Below are 24,130 nucleotides of genomic sequence, written 5' to 3'. Positions count from 1 at the left end.
TCCTTCTGCAAGGAAGTCCTCAGGAGGTTAGAAGGCTCATTGCACTAGGACATCAGTGCAAATGAAGTTTACACTAGCATGTTTTCCAGCTCTTACTTTCTTCCCCTGTAAGAGGCATATCATCTTGTTCAGCCAAGAGGGAAATTGCAGGTGTTCAATCCAACACACAGAAACTGATTGGCAAAGTTCCTTCACCTAAAATTTAACAAGAATCACCAGCCCTCAGGTTAAAGCCACGCTGAGAGCTTGAACTCATGCCCGCCCAGGTGCTGCTGCTGTTGCAAACACCGAGACTTGAATGCCGCCTCCTGCTTCCCCATGCTCAATTTCATGATTCATGTCAGAAGAGCACGTCTTTTATTCAAAACAAAATGACCTTCTAAATTCTCTCGAAATGCTGCACTGTTTTAAGTCAAAGCATCACACAAAAAAGTAGATTAAAAATGCTATAAACTCAAGAGGCTGTTTTCTCACTCCAACATTATTTCTAAATGTTTGTGAATATTTACATTAATCATAAATGTATCTTTTACTCACATGTTCCTTGAACTAAATAATTACTGTTGCTGCTGAGGGTCTTCCCCACTAATAAAGTGTCAGGCCTTGTCCCAAAATGATGGAATTTCACCTGGCTTAACTTATGCCTATTTGAGAACAATTAAAACACTCCATCTGCAATACAGCAGATTAACAATGATTTGTAGTACCTCAGCTTCCTCTTGAGTTGCTAACTTTAAGGATCCTAAAGTGCAGATATTCTTATCATGTCCCTGTGCAATCTGAAGGGGTAGATGCACCAGGACCCTGACACATGTAGATTTACAGATAAAATACACGTACAATATTAAGTCAGAACAGGACTCACTTCTAACACATGCCATAGTCTCTAAAGTCAAAGCTAACATTTTGCAAACAGTCTATCAGCTTGGTTTAAAGGATGGAGAATCTAAAGGTTAAGGTTTGATTAGAATGTACTTTGTTGATTTTTTCTTAACACATTAGAGCTGCCAAATTCCTTCCTGGTGTGAACCTACTGGTCTGATGGGAAAATAACTCCAGTTCCACTTGTGGTAATGCCTGCAGGATCAGGCCCTCCAAAATGAAAAAATAAAATAAAATGTAGCCCCATGTAGAGTACAGGAAATTAAATGGCAAGTCTCTGTTTTCTAGTGGGACAGTCCGATTCAGGGAGTTGTTAGTACTCTTACCTCAGGCACTGAATTAGCAGCAGCCAGTCTTATTTCTAGGGGCCAAGCACTTTCCCACGCAAACGGGTGCAGGGTGGCTGGTCTGCTGGGCAGTGCTCTCCGGTGGGAGCCCCTGGTCAGCAGGGCAGAGCCTGAGCTCTCCACCGCTTTGTGGGTGGCTCTGAGGACTGAGGGGGAAGCAGAGGGAGGAACGGCTATGGCTGAAGGTTAAAATCGGAGCTTTGCAAGCAGAAAAAAAGAAAAGGTACGTGACATTTCCACCGACTTTGCTTTATTCAGTTGTTTGCTTGCTTTCCACAAGGTGCGTTTCAGTGACTGAGCTTTACTGACAGTGATCTATAGGGGAGCTGAGTCCTCAGTCCTATTCATGATTATTCAAGAAACCAACCTGCAGTAGCAGCTTATGTTTGGGCAAACATTAGTACACATTTCCTTTGCACATATATGTCAAATCCGGTTATTTACACAATGTACAGGTAGTGGACATTTTTAGGCATATTCCGATATCTCCATGATTCTGTAATCCACAGTCATCCAAAAGACCCATAGTTAGATTTAAATTTCTGAATGCCTTCTGGTCTCAGAGGCTTTAGACTGTAAATGTACATATTGTTGCACTGAAATTACTACCTTAAATTAAAAATATAAGTTTATAATTTCCATTCTATACACTGAATAGTTTAACAATGTAAAAACCGGTAATTCGCATGGACAAATGGACACAGAGACATATGTATCAATCAACTAATATTCTTGCTTTAAGAATCCAATGAAAAGTCTGCATAAAGGGTTTGATTACTGGACCGTGCAGTAAATGCACATAACCCTCCTTTCCTTTAGGTAGGGCCTAGGAAATCCCACTATATAGTTGTAAGCAGGTAGGATAAGGCTTTACCTCATCTCCTGCTGCAGCACAGTCTCCATTTCAAGTAACCTCTGGCATTAGTTGTTATACTGCATTGTCAAACGATGTACTTGCTTACCTAGTCAGATACTAAATATTATAGCACAGTAAGCATTTTGCAAAGAATGGGAAACATATCTCCTAATCCAGATAAATTAAAAGCATTAGCTTAACCTCAAATGTTTATTGCATTTCAACAGCATTTATCAAAACAAAGAGCTCATTACGACATATATAGGTACTGGACCATCTCAACCCCTTCATTTGATATGTCTGCAGCATAACAATCTAATACAAATTATTCTGAAACACAACATATCTACATAAAAAAAAAAAAAAAAAAAAAAAAAAAAAAAAAAAAAAAAAAAAAGACAACACCCTGTCTCCTGAACAGAAATCAGTTCCATGTGGAAAAATCTACAGGAAAAAAAAACCCCACACCTATCAAAGTATCAGTCCCAACTTCTGAATAAATAAACAATTTTTCCTGCAGTTTAATGTTTTCACTCAAACCAACAATCAGATCTCACAAGCCTGCTTAAATATGTCTGACTTTGGTCTTTACAAAATGACAAGACTACAGTATGAAAAACCAGATGATAGTTTAAAGCAAGACAATGAGGCATTGTTTACACAGAAGATTGAGAAACTGGTTTAACAAAAGGGGTCCATGGACATCTATTGTATGTACAAGAAGGAGATTTACTGGAGATTTTATAATTTCTACAAGGCTCTTTCCAACCAGCTTCATTAACTTGAAGTAAATCAAATCATGCAGAGATCTGGCTCAGCCAGAGAGACATGCCGGGAAAGATATAAAATGAAGAAGAACAGACGCAAGATGATAAGCTTTAGAATCTTTGGCATTTTTCATAAACATTTTCAAGGTTTTTAAATCTGTATATTCACCCATTTTCCCCCACACACTTGCCTATAAATACATTATACATGTACTCTTCTTTATACACAACTGTGTATATGCATGGGTACACAAGCACACGTGCACACAAAGAGGCATTTTTGTGGCTTTTTAAACCAGGATAATCTTTTTTCTATCTTTCCATTTGCAGCTACACACAGCTTTGCACGAATGAAATACATTCTTTATCCAATCAAGTCCATCAAAATGTGCCTCTCCTTATTCAAAGGCACAGTGGGGCTTGTTACTTTAAAAAAGAAACTTCTTGAAAAAATCACTGAATCTGGCTAATAATCCAGTGGAAGATACTCTGGTGTTAGTTTTCCTTCTTCAAGTTCATGCAATGGGCCCACAAGATCACATTACTGAACAACATAGTGCAACTCCATTTGGATCACCGATCCATAAGCAAGGTTTTACGTGTTTTACCTTTAATTAGATTACTTCCAAAGTCATCTTTTGTTAAAAAGAAACCTGTCTCTCAGGATTCTCTGTTTCTTTGTACTGTGAAGTACCCCAGGGGATGCTGGTGGTAACCCCTGCCTGGGAATCACAGGAAGCCACTCCAGCTCTCGCGCTGCCAATGACTTGTGGTGGTGGCAAATTGCTCCCACAACATAGAATCATAGAATCATTAAGGTTGGAAAAGTCCCCTAACATCCTACAGCACCTGAAGGACCGAGGGCTACACTCTTACCAAAATTAAGCAGTTTTACATATGATTCTGTGTTTCAGTTTCCCTAGTCAAACAACATAGATAATGCTGGTTATCTGAATTTTATAAAGCAAAAGCACAATAGCTAAAAGATTGGTAAGCAAACAAGAAATCACATTTTCCTCAGAATAGAAAATGGGGTCCTTTCTCTTCATTGCTCAGTTTCCATATGACTTCACTTTCTGATCCTCTCCTTGTGAACTACCAGGAAAGACTCCAACGAGACATCAGTGGTGGACCAAAGCCGGCACACTATTGCACAACCACGTCTCTGGGCACCATGCTTCTCTTTCTGCACAAGCACTTGTTTCTTTAAGGCTATAAAGTGTTTCTTCTCTTGGATCTGTAGTGTTGACCCCTCTGGATTTAGACAGGAAAACAACAGCTATGCTGAAAACATCTGATGAGTTGGAATTATAAAAGGCAAGTCAACAGAGTCTTTTCAGGTCAGTGAGTTAGGCTTTTCTACAGTCTCTTAATCATTTCATGGCAGAAGGTTCTCATGCATCCATTGCCAGCAATGGATCTCCGATGATTCCAGTATCCAAAGAGTTAACCACAGGGTGGGCTTTAAAAACAGAAGGAGAAAAAAAAAAAAGGGGGGGGAAAGAAAAAGCCACAAGTGCTGGATGAAATATTGAGATACTGTTGGAGCTCCTAGCTCTTTCTGCTAATTATGATGAAAAACTTTTTAAAATGTACACTGCTTGAACAGAAGATGGGTATCAAAGGCTCGTTAATTCAGAGCTTAAACCTTTCTAGGCACAGTGATTTAACTCAGAAAAGAATAGTTTTCATATCTTAATGTAAATCTGTTGGATATGTTAAAAACTGGTTCAGAGGAGCTCCTCACATCAGCTCAGCTGATCTGCTACACTAAGCGGAATTATCTCTTCCTACATAAAACAGGGAGTGCTGCCACATCCAGCGTTGCTTCTGCAATTGAATGGAAAAAAGAAAGAAAAAAAAAGGTGCAGCTGCACCATTCTCTCCCATTCTCCTTCCCACCCCAGAAACTAATTCATAACGTTTCACCTTGCTCTTTTTTGGTCTACGACTCCATGCCGAAAAGATAACCCAAAAAAAGACAACCCAAGATAGGTGTTTATCAAAAACCACATTTTCAAAAAAAGTCTGTGGCAGTGATTATAGTGTTGTTCTGAAGCAAGAAGAAGGGGATGGGGGAAGCGCATGTGCACATGTGGGGAATATGGAGGGAGATGCTGCATTCCGAAATTGTGCTGCATCCTATAGCGCACTCCGCTTCTTCCTAATGGGACTGGAGCTGCTGTATGGTTTCAATTCAGCATGCTGCACCTGTAAAAACAAATAGACATGACGTTTGCAGTTAGGTAACTCTAGCTCACTACAGTGTGTGTTAATGGCTCCCTGAGGACAAACCAAGGGAAACTAAGGAAGGTTCAAAAGTAATGAATCATTTTCTAAACACAGGAACATGGGGGATTAATTGCAGGAAGGATTTGAGAAGTCATGCATCATTTCTTGAAACGAAAATATTAAAAGCAGATTTTTCTAATGAGATACATGGGGTTCTACCTGATTTCAGTAATGTAGGCTCGGTCTTTGGGGTTTGTTTTGGTTTGGGAGTTGTTTTTCTTATCTTTCTGGCATTAACCTATAAGTTTAATAAACTTCTCTCAGGAGTTTCAATTCAAGTGGATCCCAATATGCAGTAAGATGACAGTTGTCAAAACCGTACATGGACCTTGGGATGCTGACATATTTAATCATTTCAAAAAAGGAAAATATTTTCCCAAATAGAACCTGGACAAAGCTGCCTCCACCTTTCAAAACAGTTTCATATACAATATAATGGTTAAAACATGTGTGATAAACTGACAAGAATGGTGTAATCTCCAAATTCTCTGCTGTGCTACAGGAAAGTATTCCCATTGAAATCATGGGGAAATTTTTGCTGAATGTGCCATCTTTTTCACTCCTCCTCTGTCTTTTGTCAAACACATGTGGGTTGTAAATGGCTAATGTACAGACAGAGGTAATATCTAACTCATTGCAGTACCATAGTGAAATGATGATGCTTTGATAGCATGTAAAACGAAGCAGACAGAGGGGCTTTGGAGCTGCTATGGGTGACTTTTCATGTGCATGTGGCTGTCACACAGACTCACTATTTTTAGCACTGGTGGAAAACTCTGAGGTTTGTCCCATCCTAGGATCTTTTATCATTCCTCCCACAGAAAATGGTTATCATTTTCCCTGGAGAGCTCAAAGGATCCTAAAATGATAGAAACCACTCAAGGAAATTTTATAAAAGTAAATGTTAAATAAGGCATAAATAGAAAAGCAGCTTATCTTTAAACATAAACACTAAAAGGGCATATGCAAACCACCACTGCAAATCCAGCATGCTCTACAAGAGCAATGACAAAAAATAAAAATACACTGAAGCTTAATATCTCTATGATCATTTCTGTTTAGCATTTTTCCTCCCACTAGTCTATGGTGAGATTTCTCTCAAATTATTAGTGCTGCCATCAACCAATCTGGTGGCCTCTTGAAATAAATGTCACCAGAAGCCTTTTCCAACCTTGTTTCTACCAGATGCCTCAACCCTGCATGTGGGCAATTATTTTTCTGTCTCCAACAGAGTAAAATCACTATAGGCAAGATTGTGATCCCCTTATTCACAGTGAGCAGCACCTCACTGTGAAAGTACCACGATTCACAGAGGAAGGTACAATATCAGTGGGATCCAGGGCATTGGGATCAGGGCCTGAGGACACAGATTCAGTTGATTAAAACAAAAGAAAGAATCCTTTATATCTTGTGGCTTCGTTACCCAGCAAGACTATTTTCCTTCCTCCAAGAGAAATAAACAGATCTTGACGTTCTAAAGGACTTATTGTTCAAATCATTTCCAGGAAGATAGGCGAGACTACTGAAGACAGTGTTGTTGTTTAAAAGAAATATGAAAAGAGACGAGACTTGACTGAAATTGAGGGAGGATAGATTCTGGTTAGATTAAAAGTTGTAATTCCATAATGGTAGAAGATTGATCTGATCAACCGCAGAGTATTTTATACACATCTCAAGGCTTTCTCTAAAGAAAAAGATGAGCAGAGCATAGTCCAAGGGAGGCCTGGAGTTCAAGGTGGGTGGGGAGGAAGAATTTTGAGGGACAGCTGATATGAAAAAAACCACAGCAAGCACAAAGTCACGGAAATAATGCCTCCCCCCCTCCATCTTGAGAAAAGGGAGAATTCAGCAATTCCTTTTGGATGGTTATCTCTATCAAAAAGACTATTTTTCTCTTCCCTCCGTACAAATACCAGAGCAGAAAGGTGACGGAAACCATAGTTCAGTAACCATGCTGGGTGATTTTCCAGATCATTTTTAAGTAGGTCTTTTCAGGATAATTTTTCTGCAATCATTTTATGCTTCTGACAAAGGATTTTGGCTCCCCTCTCTTCTAAACACCCTCCCCTCCCTCCCTTTGTGGATTTTCCCCGATTCCTTATCTCCATTATTCAAAAGTGCACTGGCATCGTATTCGCCAAGCAGAGCACCCAGCCGCTCTTAGTGCCGCTTGTTGCCTCTGTTGGCGGTGGCCATTCATTACCTACCTTTTGAACATCAGATGGTACCCTGGAGAGGAAATCTAGTAGCTCATTATTGTCGATGGCGTAGGGATTTCTAAGCTTCTTAGTAAATTTATTTATGCCTAGGAAAAAAAAAAAAGCAAACAAGATAATACAACCCCTTTCTATTCCCTTTCTCCTAAATTGTTCAGGCAAAGTGAAAAAGGGAAAAGGAATTCACAAGTAAAAATTAGTGTGAAAACAGTGCCTCAGACTTAAAGCCACACACATATTCCCTGTCATGGGGAACCATTCACAGGTGCCTCCTGGAGGAAGTAGAGGGCATTATTTATAAAGCTATTTCTCTACTTTGGGGATCATCTGTTGTCAACAACGTGGCAAAAAAAGATTGCAGCATGCATTTATTCTGGGGGATATTGTGGGGAGAACATACAAATTTGTAGCTGAGACTACTGTTAAATCTGCTATTCCACATGACCAAAGACATTCCCTCTCCTCATGCCTAGGGAACGGCGGGGCTCTGAAAAGCATTGGGCAGGATGATAAAGACTTTTTTCCTTCCATTTCTTCTGAAAATGAAAGCTTCCCTTCCCCACCATGTCTTATAGCTTGTCCTCTGTTTGCAGAACCAGATTCACCAAGTTGGTCATATTACGATGCTGTGGGAAACTAAAAACTTATCACAAGGTTTACTTTATTTTGGTCGCAGGGTGAATAATTTGGTTTATTAACTGCAGCAACAGTGCTATCAGTGTTCTCCATGGACTTAGTTATGCTTCAGCTACCAGAAGTGATCCCTGGTGGGAGAAGATCCATAGGAGTGTATTGTTCATGTTATTGCGGAGATCATGAGGTCTTCTCTTCTCCTGCCTTTGAGGAAACGGAGCGATAAGTAGTCCTCAGCCAGCACCATCTCTATTACATGGACTGGGACGAGAAAGCAAGAGGCCTGAGCACCCTTCCCAGCTCTCCCCTTATGCCAATACAGCCACTTAACACCCTACTGCCACCATTTCCCCACTGAGAAATAGCAACTAGTAGCGTGGCTACGTAAAGGTGTGGTAGAAGAGCAAAGGATCATTAGGTGAAGAAAATCAGCTAACCCATTTTAAAGAATAGCAAAAAAATTCAAATGCTGGTTGCGTCTGAGGATCATAATACAGCATTCAATTCCATCATGCCCCTGTCCAAAATCTCATAGTAGTTTCCCTGAAAGTGATTTCAAATGTGATGGCTGCTCCAGCCTTCTCCTCTCTCTGAAATGTACCTGCTTCACGTCTGAGATTCAGCTTTTAAGCCGTATACTTGTAGCAAAATGCCAACACAATTTTCTGTGTACCTGATTTTTAAAAAACAGAAAATACCATAAGGTCTTTTGAGGCCTTGCCACAGGGTAGTTGTTTAACATGTATCATATTTGAAGGCCCTGTCAGTCTAGATGATGTTGAACGGATGTATAGTTTTCATGTACTCACCATGTCTTCCATACAAGAACAGCAATATTTTGTTACTGAACTTTTTACTCCTAGCAATTTCTCTCCTTCCATTTTGCCCTTTCTTTTGTTTGATTTAATCCTTTATTTCATTTATTTTTTGCCCAAGAGTGGCTTTTTGTACTGCCACCTTCTCATTCCCTTATTTTTCTGCATCCAGGAGAGCCAAGACAGCAGCAGATGGCTCAGCCCTGGAAGGGTGACAAGGGGTCCCTACAGCCCAGAGCCACACTGGGGCTGAGCTTCAGTGGTTCGGTGATGATTACCTGCACTATGTTCTCAGCCATTGTACCTCAAGGCTGAGATAAAAGCTATCACGCTAAATAAGATAGAAGGCCATTTTGACATGAAGAAAGTCTTCAGCAGCTGGAATGACATCTCCCTTTGTGAAAGGCCATCTTACTCTTCTTCATAACACCACCAGGAAAGTTTTCATTTTTAAAAGCTCCTCTTTTACTTCATAATGCACCTTCATACAAATACTTTCCAACCCATGACGCAAAGAGATGCTCAGTGCCTCCTATTGGACCATGAGGTACTGGGCGCACTGCTCCTCCTGATTGCAGGGGAGTTAAGACCCGAAAGGCTCCCAGGGTCCAGGCCTCCATGGTCCAGCTCTTCAAACACATCTTGTCCACTCCCTACTATTTCCCAACCAGGGGACCCAGAACGAGGAAGCTAATTACTCTCCTGCAGAATAATAATAAAATTGAAAGTAGCTTATCTAGACTAATGCTCTTCTTGTGGTGCTGTTGGAACATTATAAAGAACCCTAAGAAAAACAGATCATCGGATCACCCGGGGGTGGAAAAATGGTAACTTTTAAGAAGTTCATAGCATATTTATGCACCTCTAAGCAACAGCACTTGATTGTCTGTGTAACAAGTCATTTAAAGCTTGTTTGATTTCATTCTGTAGGTATGTATTGTATTTATTACATGCAAATGAGACACGGTGGAGTACTTACCCCAGATTAAAATAATGTACCTCAGTGGTATAAAATACAAAATGACTGTTGCTGCTGCCAGGACCAAGCAGGCCAGGACAGAGAGGAAAGGCACCGTCCAGTTGAATATACTGTAAAGAAAAACAATAACCCTTCTCAATGTTTCTGCTCTTGGACACTGCTTGTACTCTGCTACCCAGTAATAATTTAATGACCTCTTTGCAGTGCTCAGCACTTTAAAATGCACTGTAAATTGCAGACCCTTTGGAAGGTGTATAAGCAGACTCCTGCATCTGGATGCTATAATGGATTAAGAGGGATATCTGAGAGGCAGATATCATGATAAGGAGAGAGAAGATAGTCTCTGAGGAGCTCAGTGAAGTTGTTAGGCATGTAGTGAGTTGTTTTTGTTTCTTCTTATACATGTCACACTTGTTACACATCTCTGCTCACTGGTCAGCTCTCCATTATTCATGGGCGAATTATCTGATCTGGAGATGAGGCCATGCCGCAGGTGCGAGCCATCTGAACTGGCTTCACTGGGCCACAGTGGAGATGACATGGGATGTGTGTCAGTGAGTGACTCAAACGTGGCAGGTAGCCAGACTCAACCCCGCCAATAAATTGGAATGGATTAATTATGACTGATGCTTAACCTTGAAAAAGTAAAGTCACTTCTCTGTATACTATTAGGGAATAATATTCTATATAAATCTCTCTTAATATTTATATGTTTGCTTCCATTTCCTTATGTTTTCAACAATTCCTTACTACACTGTATATAGGAGGCTGTCTTGGGTAAGCTACAGTATGCTAGCAGCAGTCCAAACTTCTGCACACCACGAACCTGCATCAGATTATTCCCAAGGGGAGCACTCTCAAGAGGCTCAGTTATTACAGTCATTCAGACTTTTGCAGCATTGCAGCACAAAACAGGACTTCCTTTCACTCAGACCACTTGTCTGTAAGACCGCAATGGACTTAAGGTGAGCAGCTGTTGCAAACACACCTTTGATGTTATTTTGTTCTCCTGTGCCCTTGTAAGATACATCTCTACAGCATGAACCAAACATCGAGATACCTTGACTACAGGAATGCCAATTAGTCCATTGGTGGATTTACATATCTGGGCATCTCTGTTTCATACAATCTGTCTGCTAACTTCATCACATCATGATGACGGGGAGTAGGAAGAAGAGAGAATGAACGTGGACCACTTATCAGGCTATAAAATAAGATGAACGTCCCTTGACAGATAAAATTAATAGGAGGCTAAAAGAATTACTTTTAAGCTTCAATAGATGTATTAAATATTAAGTAAAGATAGGTGGGAGAGGACCCATCATTATCAATCAACGTAGCTTAAGTTAAAGTAAAAAAAAAATAGCAAAACAGCTCAATTCAGTTAAACTATTAAAACTCCCTATGATTGTATAACTAGAGTGACAGACGGAAACTGTAGCACAATTCAGTTTGTCACTTACAGAAAAACTTTGGTGGCAATTTTTTAATGGTACATTACTGTTGAGTTACAATGGAATTCTTCTGAAATTACATCGGGCATCCACATTAATACCCAGTGTGTTCTTTAAGACCATTGTTACCAAAATGAATACAAGAATTAATAGTGTTTAAGCACTTGGAGTCTTCCTGCCATGCAGCTGGGCAGAACAGTGCCCTGTTCATAGACTGGAATACATCTTTGGGCCACTTCCACCCCAGCTGGGGTGTCCGGCATGGAACCACAGCACACGCGTTTGCTGTATTTTTAGCTTGAACCCAGCTCTTCATTAAAGTGTGGCTCGATCACAAACCATCACTGTGTTCAAAACAGAAAACAATGTGGGTCAATTAAACTCCAGTAAAGACTGGGTTATAAAAGTTTGTGTGGGGGATTTTTTTTTTAGGCTTTTCACCTCCCTCCTTTGTAAGGTCAGGAATACCCTATGTGCCTCCCCTTGCAACAAGGCCCAGAAAACCCCCTTCAGGCTTCCTCGTGGCACCAGCAGGAAGCAGACAGCTCAAAATGGTAAAGACAGAAGAACATCAATGCGCTGGACAGGGAAATAAGTGACTGGTAACCCCTTTAACAAGGCCAGGGCAGGGAGGGCGTGGGAAAGGCATCAACCATCAGTTCCTACTTACTTTCTGTGAAGGAAAAAAAATGCCTGATACTTCTGCACCCACATCTTCAAGCAATATTTTCCTTTGTGTGGCATCATGACTCCCTACCCCATTACAAACAGACAAGACCAGAAATCTGGGCAAATATGAGGGCTACATCAGTAGAGCACATGGCTTCTCCTCTTCTCTATACCTTGGAAAGGTTTTTGGAGTAAAAGACTCTAAGAGAAGAAGCAGCAGTGGGACTGGCCAGGTTCTCATGCTGCACCTTGCAGTCATTTTTGGAGCAAGACATTCACTCCACCTTAATCCTTCTGGCTCTGCTTCGTTGCAAATCATGGCTAAGCAAGAAAAATTTATCACTTACTTTTTGATCCTCTCTCCAAATGATGCTATTTCTTCTAGGATGCTTTGAACAGCTATGATGATCTCTTGGACCATGTGGATTCTGTCAATTAATCCTTTTTTCTCAGATTCCTAACAAAAAAAAGGAAAACCAAAACTTTTTATACATTCAGTATTTGTTAACATGTTCACGTGAAGAAAGATTCCCAGTACTGCTGATGGATCCATGAACTCCAGTATATCACTGAAGGAAGGAGAGAACACACACCCTGGGTTTATCACATACAACTAACATGAAGATGTATAGTTCCCTATATTTTCTTCCTCTTCCTCAGCACACGGGCAGAGGTTTCTACATCTTCTAACACAAATTGACAGCAGGATTTCAAACCAGGCTTTCACTGAAGAACCCAGCTGCCTGCCAAACCAGAAGAGATGCTGAGCACCCCTGAGTCCAGTTGACCTGTAGGGGAGGGCTGGGTGCTCAATGCTTCTCAAGAACAAGAATATTCTTGTGCAGAACTTCTGAATATCACTTTTCTGAGCTTTGTAGGCTCCCAACAGCCATGCTGTTTTCTGTATATAAATTAGCAGCACGATAATGAATACAACATTTTTTTTGAACATTCTGCATACAGAGACTTATTCTTTTACTGAAAAAAAAAAAAGAATCAAAGGAAAAAATGTAATTTTCCTTTTACAGCAGCCATCTCAGAACTTCATTTCTTACTGCTTATTTTAGGCAACAACATTACAGGACATTACTACACATGTGCAGAAATAAAAAGGAAGCACAGAATGAATTAAAAATCAAAATTACTTAAATCAGCCTTGGAAATCAGTATACAATTATCAGCATTCAGCATTTCTTTGCCAGCAATCTAACACACATACAGGCATGCAAATTGGTGTGGTTGCAGATATTCTAGCAAGAAATCAGCAAAACATTCACATATTACAAAATGCAGAGCCCTGGACACTGATTTTACATCACATTTAGACTCTCCAAAATCAGCCCAATTTAGCAAAAAGACATTTTAAGTTGTGTTTTAACCAGTCAGTGCCCAGAGAGGGGAGGTGCTGGTAAAATGCAAGTTACATCCATGTTCTCCATGGTCCTCAGCTGCCAGGGCAAGGGAAAGGGTGGGTGGGAGTAAGCAAGGGCCAGAGATGCTCGGATCAACACTGCTGCAATTCTACTTCTGTGTTGTGAACCCACGTTATTTCTCCATGCAAGAGAGAGGGTCAGAGGCCACTTAAAGTTGCACTGGGCCAGAGAGGTGACGGCTCATTGCTACAGCCTTTTGGCACTACTGTGCTGTGAGAGGGTTTGTGTGCATCAGAGAGGGCACCGCACTACATCATTGTGTGCTGGACAAACGTATGAACCATCCTTGGATGTTGAGAGGCAGACATGACAGTACAGACCTTGTAACCCTTTGAATTACTTACTGCACATTTCTCTTCACAGTAATTCTTGAGTTTAAAAAGCCAGCCAAAACCACCACAGAGTTATCAAGCTCCAGACATTTGAATATTTGCCTTTAGGTTGCAAGTGAGTGCACAATGAATAGAAGCAGCATTTTAAATAATCACACATTTGGGTGTGAAAATGAGTATTTTTACATTAATAAAACAACCAACAAAAATGAAACCCTTGGGGTGTGAAATAACCCCAGAACAAAATAAATAAATAAATAGTCAGTTTATGTGAAAATAGCACCAAAAAGTCATTTTCACACAACTCCAGTTATAACCTCGTTAGGCTCAAATGTAAATGACACATTAAGATTATATTTAACTATTCACTCACTAGAATGGTACAGCAGTCCCTTAGCCATAGTTGACTTTTTTTGCATCAAACTTGGAAGTAGAAGTTGGGGAGCAGTTCATGGAAAAACAGCCAGTCAGAATTTCATTCTGTCCAAACTCAGACAGAAGGGTAAAGAAAGCACTTTAGATAAAGTGATATTCCAGGGCAAGCCTACTCTTGCTACCTAGAGTTGCAAGGAAGATCATCTGTCAGCTCTATCTGCATCATGCTGACTTCATTTACACATCTTCAATTGAGCTTAGAAATGTGGTGATAATGCAGTTTAACCAAGACAACATAACTTCTGCTGCAGCCACCAAGCAGACTAAGAAAATAAAACAGAATCTACCAGTTCCTAGGATGACAATTGCATGCATATTCTTACTTAGCATGCATGCTAAAATCACCCCTAGACAATGGCGTTTTCAGTTTGTAATAAAAAATATGCCCAACCAAGGAAAAGGCAGAGATAGACTGGGATTTGAAAACCCTGTAAATGAAATCAGTTATTAGGGAGTAGAATAGGCTAGCAACTGCCCTTGCAGTATGCACTGCAATATGTGTGCGGAATCATTTGAAAATCCTGGAAATTTGTCAACATTTTTTCTTTGTTATTATTGTTTTGTTCTGGAAACCTGCAGTCTAAACACATCTACAGGATGATTAGGTCACTGGTTAAGCAAGAGAGAAGCAGACAAATGAAGTACGACAAACGGGATTTTCCAAATTATTTAGGTTTTGGAGTGCTGTTAATGCTTTCTGAAGTCAGCACCTCACAAAACACTGTCGGAAACAGTAAGAAAGTTCATAGTCCATCAAGACAACAGTCACTGGTCCATGTTTATTAGTAAATGCGAACTGTCATACAGAAAGCTACATTTGAACATTACCATATTTGTTGAAGATGTAAAAAGTGATCCTAAATACATCTTCCACTAAACACACTTGCCCATCTATACAAGGTCCCACCACGCAGATAACCCTTCTCTATCCTCCTCAGGCATCAGTTCTTTCTGATTTCTTTTGGACTCAATATATTATGCTGCTTGAAAACAGGATTTGGATACCCATGGTTCAAAATCACAGCTCAGAAGCTTTTGCTTGAATTAGAAATAAAATATCCTGCCTGTTTCTGGCATTTTTTTTCCTAAAACCGGTCATGAAACTTCCATTCCTTCAAGGCCTTTTTCTTCTTTATTTCTTAGCTGATTACAGCACTGTGGGTGGACCAAAACTAGTCTTCAGCCTCTGGGAAAGAATTAACTCCATCAAAATGAATTTACAACTGAGAATTAATTATATAATCAGTGTGTTACTTCAAATCTTCCTTGCATATCCTGACTTAGGAAACGTTCATTTCTACATTAATTGCCTGAACAAAAACACAAAAAAGGTCTTACAAAAGATTAAGCATGTCAGGGGAAGAAAAAAAAAAAACACCACCACCCAGCAAATCCAGAAATTAAGTCTTTTGTGTCCAGCTAATGTACATCAACTTAAACTTGTAAATGGAGACCCCAAATCTCTGCCATACTGAAAGAAAGTGCTTCTAGATTTTTCTATTTCCGAAATATGTAACAGTTGTTAATAAATAAGACATGTAAAAGCACTCAAAGGGTTACTACAGCTCTGTGATATTCCTTCTCTTCCCTACGATGTTATGCTGCTCCCAGACATTCAGGAACAGTTGCAAAAGACACTGTCACACAACCGCAAAATTGAGGTACTTCCAAAAATGAAGACTTTGAAAGTGTGTGAAATACGAGGCAGGCCAGGAGAGGACATCTCCAGCATTAACATGGCAATTCATGACGGGCAAGCTACAATGGTCAGAGCTGGGCTTGCAAGGGGAAATCATAAGAACTATGGAAGAAGAGACTGAAGGCAAAAATTATCAATTGTCTGGTCTGCTCTGCAACAAAGACCAAATAACACTAGTTACTGCTTCTGCTCTTGCAAAGCACCCGTTACTGAATCGAAAACTTGGATAGTGGAGATCTACTTCTTGTGATCACTTGTTTCAGTGACTAATAGCTTTCATCTTCAGAAAAAGCTGTTCCCTATTTTTCAAATCTATCCTCTCAGATATTTTTCCTCTGGGTACATCCAAACCAGTAAGCAACACTCCAAGTGCACAGACAATTTTTAATTTTGCTCTCTAAGTGTATTTCTGATGTATACTGCAAGTATCGTATGCACGCAACTAAAATCTTAGGCTTGAAGTCACGAGCAAGTTCTAAATACTTGCTCGCTTGGATTTCATATAAAACACCCGCAGAAAAAAATCTTGCATGCGACTTTCAAACAAGTGGTATTCATCAGCAGATTTTTGGCATGCCAAGGGAAACTCAATATATGAAGCTGAGGAACACTTGGGGGCAAGGATGAGGAAAAGGGGAGGAGAAAAAATAAATAGGGATTAATGCAAAAGGAGGAAGAAAACAGGATACAGGCAACTAGGGAATGAAAATCTTGAATATCGCCAGGAATTCGAAGAGTTAGTCTGCCTAGCCCTGGGCTGGCCTAACTTTCAAGTTTAGCTTTTTTACAGAAGCTATCACATTATGCCACTGCTGCTACAAGCACAATAGGGCAATGTTTTACCAGGATTTACCCCACATGCCAGATATTAATTCCCCAGTGTATGAACAACAAACAAGATGGATGGAAAAGGGAAAGAAAGCAAAAAAGTTCAGGCATGCATGCCTTTTTGCTCCACTATTACCCTGGGTTCTTTTTTTTAAAAAAAAAAAAAAAAAAAAAAAAAAAACCAAAAAAAAACAGGCTGTAGTTATTTAGAGAAAAGCAGACTTAGCCAAAGTTGGATTTCACTTGCAACTTGCCCTGTGCTAGACTACAAAACACCAACCTTAGCGGTGCCCAGCAAAACTTGCGCCAAACAACATCTTAAGGCCAAAATACTCGTAGATGAAGAACTACTGAAACCAAAAAGATTTTATTGGGTATAAACAGCAGACCACTGGCCTCTATTGTCTGCAGGGAACACTTCACTAACAGCTTCAGTCTAGCAGCAGAATGAAGCTCTTGTGGGAGGTGGTAGCCATGGAGTGACAGACAGTCTCTTGGTAGCTAAAATGAATTCCAGGCAGAGCTTTGAAAATAGTCACCACAGCAACCTTGAACTGGATCCTGCCTTCGGTGGGAGCCAAAGGCGGCTGAAACCAACCCAGCAATCTGCCTTGCTGAGTCACTGTCTTGCCCTGTGCTGCAATGTCTGCTGCGTGTCGAGGAGGGCTTCTCGGCACTTCCAGGAGGATGGGTACCCGGAGAGGATGGCTGCCAAACTCTGAGCAATTGCCTTGTGCAGTCCCGAAACTGTGCATCACAGGATCTTTTTGTTTATTAACACCATGCTGCAAATGTGCCTGCCTGGCTGTGGAAATTTAGCGAATCTGAGTGTACTTGAAATAATTACCAAATAGAGGAAATGCAACACATACAGGTCAATTTATGCTCTCAGTTAAAAAGGTGTGAAATCTGGAATAATTCCACCAGAGCCAATAGAATTATTTCAGACTGATATGAAGGAGAGCACTATCAGCCTTAAAAGGACACATTTTAACAGCAGGGCACATCATCCTACATCTAAGCCTGGGAGACCACTGGCTAAAACGCAGAAGATGACCACCTCATGCCTTGTTAAGCAATGCTTACACTTTCTTTGCTTACATTAGACGAATTTCATCTATGCACAGAGGACCAGCAAAAGTCTCCTAAGCCCAACCGAGGAAAAATCTTATGTGAGGGGCTTAGGTTATAACTCTGTTGCTTTCCCTCTGCACAGGCGTGAAATGCAGGGAGTTTAAGAGGCATTTTCTGTACTTGTTCATGTTTTCATAGGGATGTAAAGTAACGCAAAGGCTGGTGGTATTGCTACAAGTCTTAAAGCAATACCAGTAGTCACAACAGAATAGAACATCATTCAGGTGAGGAACATGTACATATGAAGCAACAAGAAGCCTGAATAGCAATAAAAAGTCATCAGTCATCTTTGATTTAAAAAAGGGGAAAGAAAACAACTTTGGCTAAAATAAGTGCTTTCTCCTGGAAATACATGAGACCTAAGAACAATCACATGGTGATTAGACTTAAACTACTGGATCATCATCTATAATCTAGGTAATGATCTTTAGCAATTTGGGGTACAGGAGAAAGATAGACCTATTCTTACATCTGCCCAATTCAAAAGAACTTTTAACAACATTTCAAATAGTTGGAATTTTTAAGGGACAAGAACTCCCTGAGGTTTAAGTGCTCAGTCAGTGGCCTGCCTAGTGCAACTTAATATTCCTCCAGAGATTTAGAGAAGTTACAGTGTTAGCTTACCTACCTCCAAGGCAAGAGGAAGAATTTTAGACTGCCACAGGGCTGCTAAGGTTTGTACATGAGGAGAGCCATACCATCACCCACAGGATACCTAAAAATCCTCTGCAAGTCCCTGCTTTCAACTCCTCTCTCCCATCACTCCTAAACTTATGAATGGGCGGGTCATGATGCTGGGACAAGGATTGTGCCTATTTATGGAATGCCTATGGATAAGAGCAGTCCTAAACAATGCTGCAGTGTAAATAAGAAATAACAACAGACCGTTTATCTTCTACTTTCTTGTACACAGGAGGCTCCCAAGGAAAGAGCAAAGCACAACCAGAGCAACCTCTGCACTCTGTCTTAACCAGAAGTTGATTGGGTTAATAAGAAGCTTGGAGAAAACTTACAGAAGCTATAATCTTAAGCGATACCTGGAAACTTGTATTACACTTTAGTCAAGATGCTTGCAAGACCAGATGATTATGTGCGCTTACAAGTGTCCCATCCTCCAGCTTTGCACTGAGCATAGAATCATAGAATGCTTTGGGATGGAAGGGACCTTTAAAAGTCATCTAGTCCATCCCCCCTGCAATGGGCAGGGACATCTTCAACTAGATCAGGATGCTCAGAGCCCCATCCAGCCTGGCCCTGAATGTTTCCAAGATGGGGCGTCTACCACCTATCTGGGCAACCCATTCCAGTGTTTAACCACCCTCATTGTGAAAAATTTTTTCCTTATATCTAGTCTAAGTCTACTCTCCTTTAGTTTAAAACCATTACCCCTTGTCCTGTTGCAGCAGGCCTTGCTAAAAAGATTATCCCCGTCTTTCTTGTAGGCCCCCTTTAAGTATTGAAAGGCTGCAATAAGGTCTCCCCACAGCCTTCTCTTCTCCCGGCTGAACAACCCCACCTCTTTCAGCCTTTCTGCATAGGAGAGGTGCTCCATCCCTCTGACCATTTTTGTGGCCTTCCTCTGGACCCGCTCCAACAGGTCCATGCCCTTTCTGTGCTGAGGACTCCAGAGCTGGATGCAGTGCTCTAGGTGGGGTCTCACCAGAGCTCAGGCAAGTAGCAGAATCTGTCCCTTAGGCTTCTCCATCACTAACGTATTCATGGTCTGTGCATTAGGAAGCAGTGAGAGAGGAGCTGCAAAGAGACAACTGAATAAAGAGCAGAAATTTAAGGGAGTTCACACCTGCACAAAAACACACCTTGTGGGTTTTTTTAGGACATAATCTTGCCCATAATTTTGTGGAGAAGGTGGGTGCTCCTTGTTAGTCTGAACATACACTCTGTATCATGGGGTATTTTCAAGTATTTACCATCATTTCTCTTCAGCAATCTTAATAGGAGATGTTGAAATATTATATTGCAATTGTTGTATTGAAGAGAAAAAAGGAAAACTAATGAAATTATTTATACTTTCAGGGAAGAAAACAATGAGATGATATTGTCTTGAATGACCTTTCTTAAGTATGAGGATATAGCATCTTACACAATAGACTCTTGGTTCATGTTTCAATTACTGACCTTTACAGTGGAGAAAATTAATGAAATTTTCATCGCAATCCACCCGTACAAATAAGATCCATACGGAAGGTTTCCACATGCTGAATCTAACTCAAATGGAAAATGTCAGCTGTTTGCTACTGGATGAATTTGACTTTAATTTGTTCAGCTGGAGTCTTTTTGAACTGTGCTCATAAAACTTTGTATATTTTTGGTACCTATTTTTGACAGAGAATTTCCTACATTAGAAACATTGGATTTTTCTTGTTTGGGGACTTTTTCCCAATTCTCTTTTTCCAATACATGAGATACTAAACATTTCTTGGATGTTGCCAGATAACTTGTCTTAAAGCCACAGTGTCATCTGATCCTTCCCTATTACATCCCACTAGCCAAGCAGGCCTACGATGGCTCACCACCAGACAGAAAAACTCAAAAAAAAAAAAAAAAAAAAAAATTGAATAGTTGTTGATTTAGTTTTGCCTCTGATTTTCTTTTGAATCAGTTACCAGACCTGGAAATAGTAGTAATTTAAGTTTTGTCTGATTTGGAGGAGACGCAAACTTTTATCCAGACAACTTAAGATCATGAGAAGACTCCAAGACTCTTTCCAGTCTGGTGTTTTGATACACTCATTCAACAAGGTAACTGTCTGCTTGTGAAGCTCTGCAGTCTTTGTCAAAAAAGAGGAAAAAAAAAAAAAGTAAAATAAATATAAATGGTCAATGATCAGAGAACTTACATTCTGAGCTGCATGTAACTTGTCTATACCTTTCTACTGGTGGGAGAAAGAAGTTTCAGTAATGTAATTTTAATACAAACCTTATTCAGACAGCCTGACAGACCCCAGAGCTGACATGACACAGCCTGAACTCTATGTCCAAGATGGCATGAATCCGAGCAGGCATTCATCCACCCAACAGCTTGTGCCAAAGGGACAGAGCTCTCTTATCTTTTACAGTCCTCCATGCTGGTGTTTGGGAAGGGGAGAGGGGAAAAGAAAGGGGGAGTTGGCAATTAAGCCCTGTCATTTAAGACAGATAGTTTAGGTGGAGGGAGTTAATCTGCTCTTGGGTTTTTGAACTCAGCGTCTGTGTATTTATAATTTGTAAACAGTCCATCTCTTAGAGGGTGTGTTACAATTCCCAGAAGCATGGTCTGTTATGTCTAACATGCAGCAGAACCCAGGAAGGCTATGTGTGTGAGTATTTTGATACAGCACGATGATAGGAAACAGAAACAGTGACCTCGTGTACCACAACCCAACTAGCAGATTCCAACTTTAGGAGCTCTTGTACTAGAGCGGAAAAAAAAATACACAGACTTCTTTTTAAAGTAAAGTTCTCTGTTTAAATGTTGACATTGCCATGAGATAATGTCATAAAATTACATTTTTCTTACACTCCCTAGCACGCATTGGCCACCCTCAGACTTGGAAAAGTCCCTTAGAATAACCCAATGTACTTAAAGATGCAAGTCATCAGAGTGTAACCACGGTCCATCACTGATGCAAAGGGGATATACCCAGGACAGGACAAAGACATTAAGGCAGTGCTGCACGACACTTGGCATGGGACACATGGAGTGGCTGGCAATTGTCTCTCCTGGTAATTCTGTGTCAGAATTCCATAGACCCGTAACACTAGTATATCAATTAATACAAGTTATGAATTATCATTGCCGTAATGTTGGGATATAAAGTGTTATCTTGATGAGAAAGCCTGCTGGAGGCATCTACTGCAAGTAGCTTTAACCAGTGCTACCAGCTCTCCATTTCAAAGAGTCACTGTGTGCATACATGAAATGGAGATAGAGGCAATGCTGATTACAAAATGGTAGGGCCAAATCAGCAGCAGCTCAGCATTGACTCTCAGAAATTTTCCCAAACCTGCATACTTCATTAAAAGAAACCAAGAAAAAGAATGACAGTGAAGTTGTTGGGGTGTGTGTGTGCGCACGGGCTGCAGAAATGCAAGTGATTGGATCCACATTTAAGTGACCCAGTTGTATTTATAGAGAGAACCAAAGTCACTGGAGTCAAATCTAGGGTAAATGTAACCTAGAAAATTTTGGCTTTGCAGCAATGAATCTGTTGTACAGCACAGGAAACAGAGGATTAAATACCTATTTTATACATTTTTACTTTTTTTTTTCCCACCTCAGCACTTGCAAATGAAAAAGATGAATATTAAAAAAGAAGAAAGTAAATGGGATTGGTTCCAGTGAATAAGTTACACCTTTAGGCATCACACAAATAAGATGTAGGGTCAATGTTTACAGGTGTCTAGTTTTGAGTACCCACAAAATAGAAATTATCAACTTTTAGAGATACACAGTATTCCTTTGAAAAAGATGCAACTCTCATTTAGCAACTTCCAATGAGTTCCAGATATTGGTCCATCTAGTTGACCAATTTTACAATGCAAAGAGTGAATTATAAACGAAAACATTTAAACAACTATTGTGTGTTGCAAGAAACCTGTAATTCAATTAGATTGTCTAAAGTTCACTTTATAACTTTGATGGATTTCTGGTTGCTCATTAAAATGTAACCACCGCAGAAGAGCAGGTTAAATTTAAATAACTATTCCCATCAATTAGTCTGCTGAGCTTCAATTCTACTGTCTGTGACTCAGAAGAGTTAAGGTGCACTTGCTAACGGTGGTATTGACTTACTTCTCAATGATCAACAATTTCACTGTAACGCTCTTAAAACACAGAATATTCAAGAAGAGTCTTATTAACTTAGTATGCAATTTGAAAGTTTCACATCACTTTGTGAACATTTTCTTCCTAACAGCTAATGTTCCTTTGCATGCTGTTGCTTGTTAAATAATTCCTCACCTTTTAGCTTTAAAGTATTTATAGATTATCAGATCCTCCTTCACTTACTTATGTTTTTTCAAGCTGTATACATTAAGTTCTCTTAATCTTTCTTCGTATGTCATGCTCTCTAATCCTTTTATCATTTGTCACTGTGGTTTGATAAACTTGAAAAAAAATCCAATGAATTTTTCATAGTGAGAAGAATGAGTAAGTACACTCCAATAAAATAAGAAACAGGCCTTGCTAATTCCAGTTCTTTCTACATTTCAGCCGATGAACTAAAACCATTTTTTCCCCAGGCTCTGAAAGAAACGTTGAGAAAATTCTAACCAGTCCTCCACAAACCACACCAATTCTGGCCTACAGAAATGGAAATGCCAAATCATTTGGGGAAAGCCATGAGTACAGAATGTCATCCAACACTCGAAATGGAAGTGATGGGAGATTTTACACACTCATGAATGTCTTTGCACCTCGTCCACCTGTACACATGCGTATAAGTGTACATACATGAACACGTGCTTGTTATAATTTCAAGCACAAACTGGGGACTGCTCAGATTCAATTAATGTTCAGGGGTCTCACGTAGGTAACGCCACTGTTAAATGTTATACAAACCAATCTTTTTGTACTTTCGAATTTGCCAATCAGCAAACTGGCAACAATTGTTTTCCCGGTTAATACAGATAGTAAATAAAGATCTCATGGAGATAGGATGGTGGGTTTGTGCTCTCCCATGTTCCTTCTGATTCTAGCTAACTCTGTCATGAGATATGCTTACCTTATCATCTTCATCCTCATCTTCATCCAAGCCCATAAGCTCCTGCAAAAGCAGATGTCCATATTACAAAACATTACACTTATTTTTCAGTGACAGGCAACGTTCAAAAAGCTTATGATACTCCCACATCATTTCATTACACAGTTTTCTCCCACTTCTATTGCAAGTCATCAAAAAGCCCACCACTTTCACCTTTCAGAAATAACATTTTGTATTCAAGGACTCCTTTTTTTTTTTGTGATACCCTGAACAAAGCATGCAATACTCTATACAAATTTTAAGTCTAAATAAAGCATTAGTGGCTGTGTCCAGTAGTTTGAAGGCAACAGGCTTTCAAATTCATTGCCAACTTTTATTGTCTGTAAACAGCTTTGTTCTTAGTTTGACAAATGAACCAACCGGTATGTCAAGGCTGAGGACTTTATACTCAACTTGTTCCATCCTCACTGCTACAATGACTGCTCCCTCCCTTTAGGGCCATTACTGAAACATTAGACTTTAGAAAATACATTAGTATGAACATAATCAATCTCACGAATCACAGTCAGATTTCTATGCAGCATTATTTCCTCCCTTTAACTTCTATGCTGACAGGTAGGGGAGAAAACAAAAGACTTGGCTAAGCCTTGAAATTAGG

General features: G+C 40.0%; 1 protein-coding gene across 1 annotated transcript in view; it reads right to left on the bottom strand.

Moving 5' to 3' along the window:
* Positions 1 to 4,939: 4,939 nt before the first annotated feature.
* MCTP2 (multiple C2 and transmembrane domain containing 2) overlaps positions 4,940 to 24,130 on the bottom strand; it is a 121,057-nt gene continuing 101,866 nt past the window's right edge. The window contains exons 20-24 of the mRNA XM_082321030.1: positions 23,494 to 23,535; positions 12,258 to 12,367; positions 9,788 to 9,897; positions 7,352 to 7,449; positions 4,940 to 5,063 (exon numbers count right to left, since the gene is read on the bottom strand). Coding sequence (XP_082177156.1) covers positions 4,995 to 5,063; positions 7,352 to 7,449; positions 9,788 to 9,897; positions 12,258 to 12,367; positions 23,494 to 23,535 — 429 coding nt within the window. The 3' untranslated portion in view covers positions 4,940 to 4,994. The remainder of the gene's footprint in view (positions 5,064 to 7,351; positions 7,450 to 9,787; positions 9,898 to 12,257; positions 12,368 to 23,493; positions 23,536 to 24,130) is intronic.

The sequence above is a fragment of the Platalea leucorodia genome (assembly GCF_965183815.1).
Source record: "Platalea leucorodia genome assembly, chromosome: 9".
Lineage (NCBI taxonomy): Eukaryota > Metazoa > Chordata > Aves > Pelecaniformes > Threskiornithidae > Platalea > Platalea leucorodia.
The sequence above is the reverse complement of the archived record's forward strand: the minus strand, read 5'-3'. Positions and strand labels throughout refer to the sequence as shown.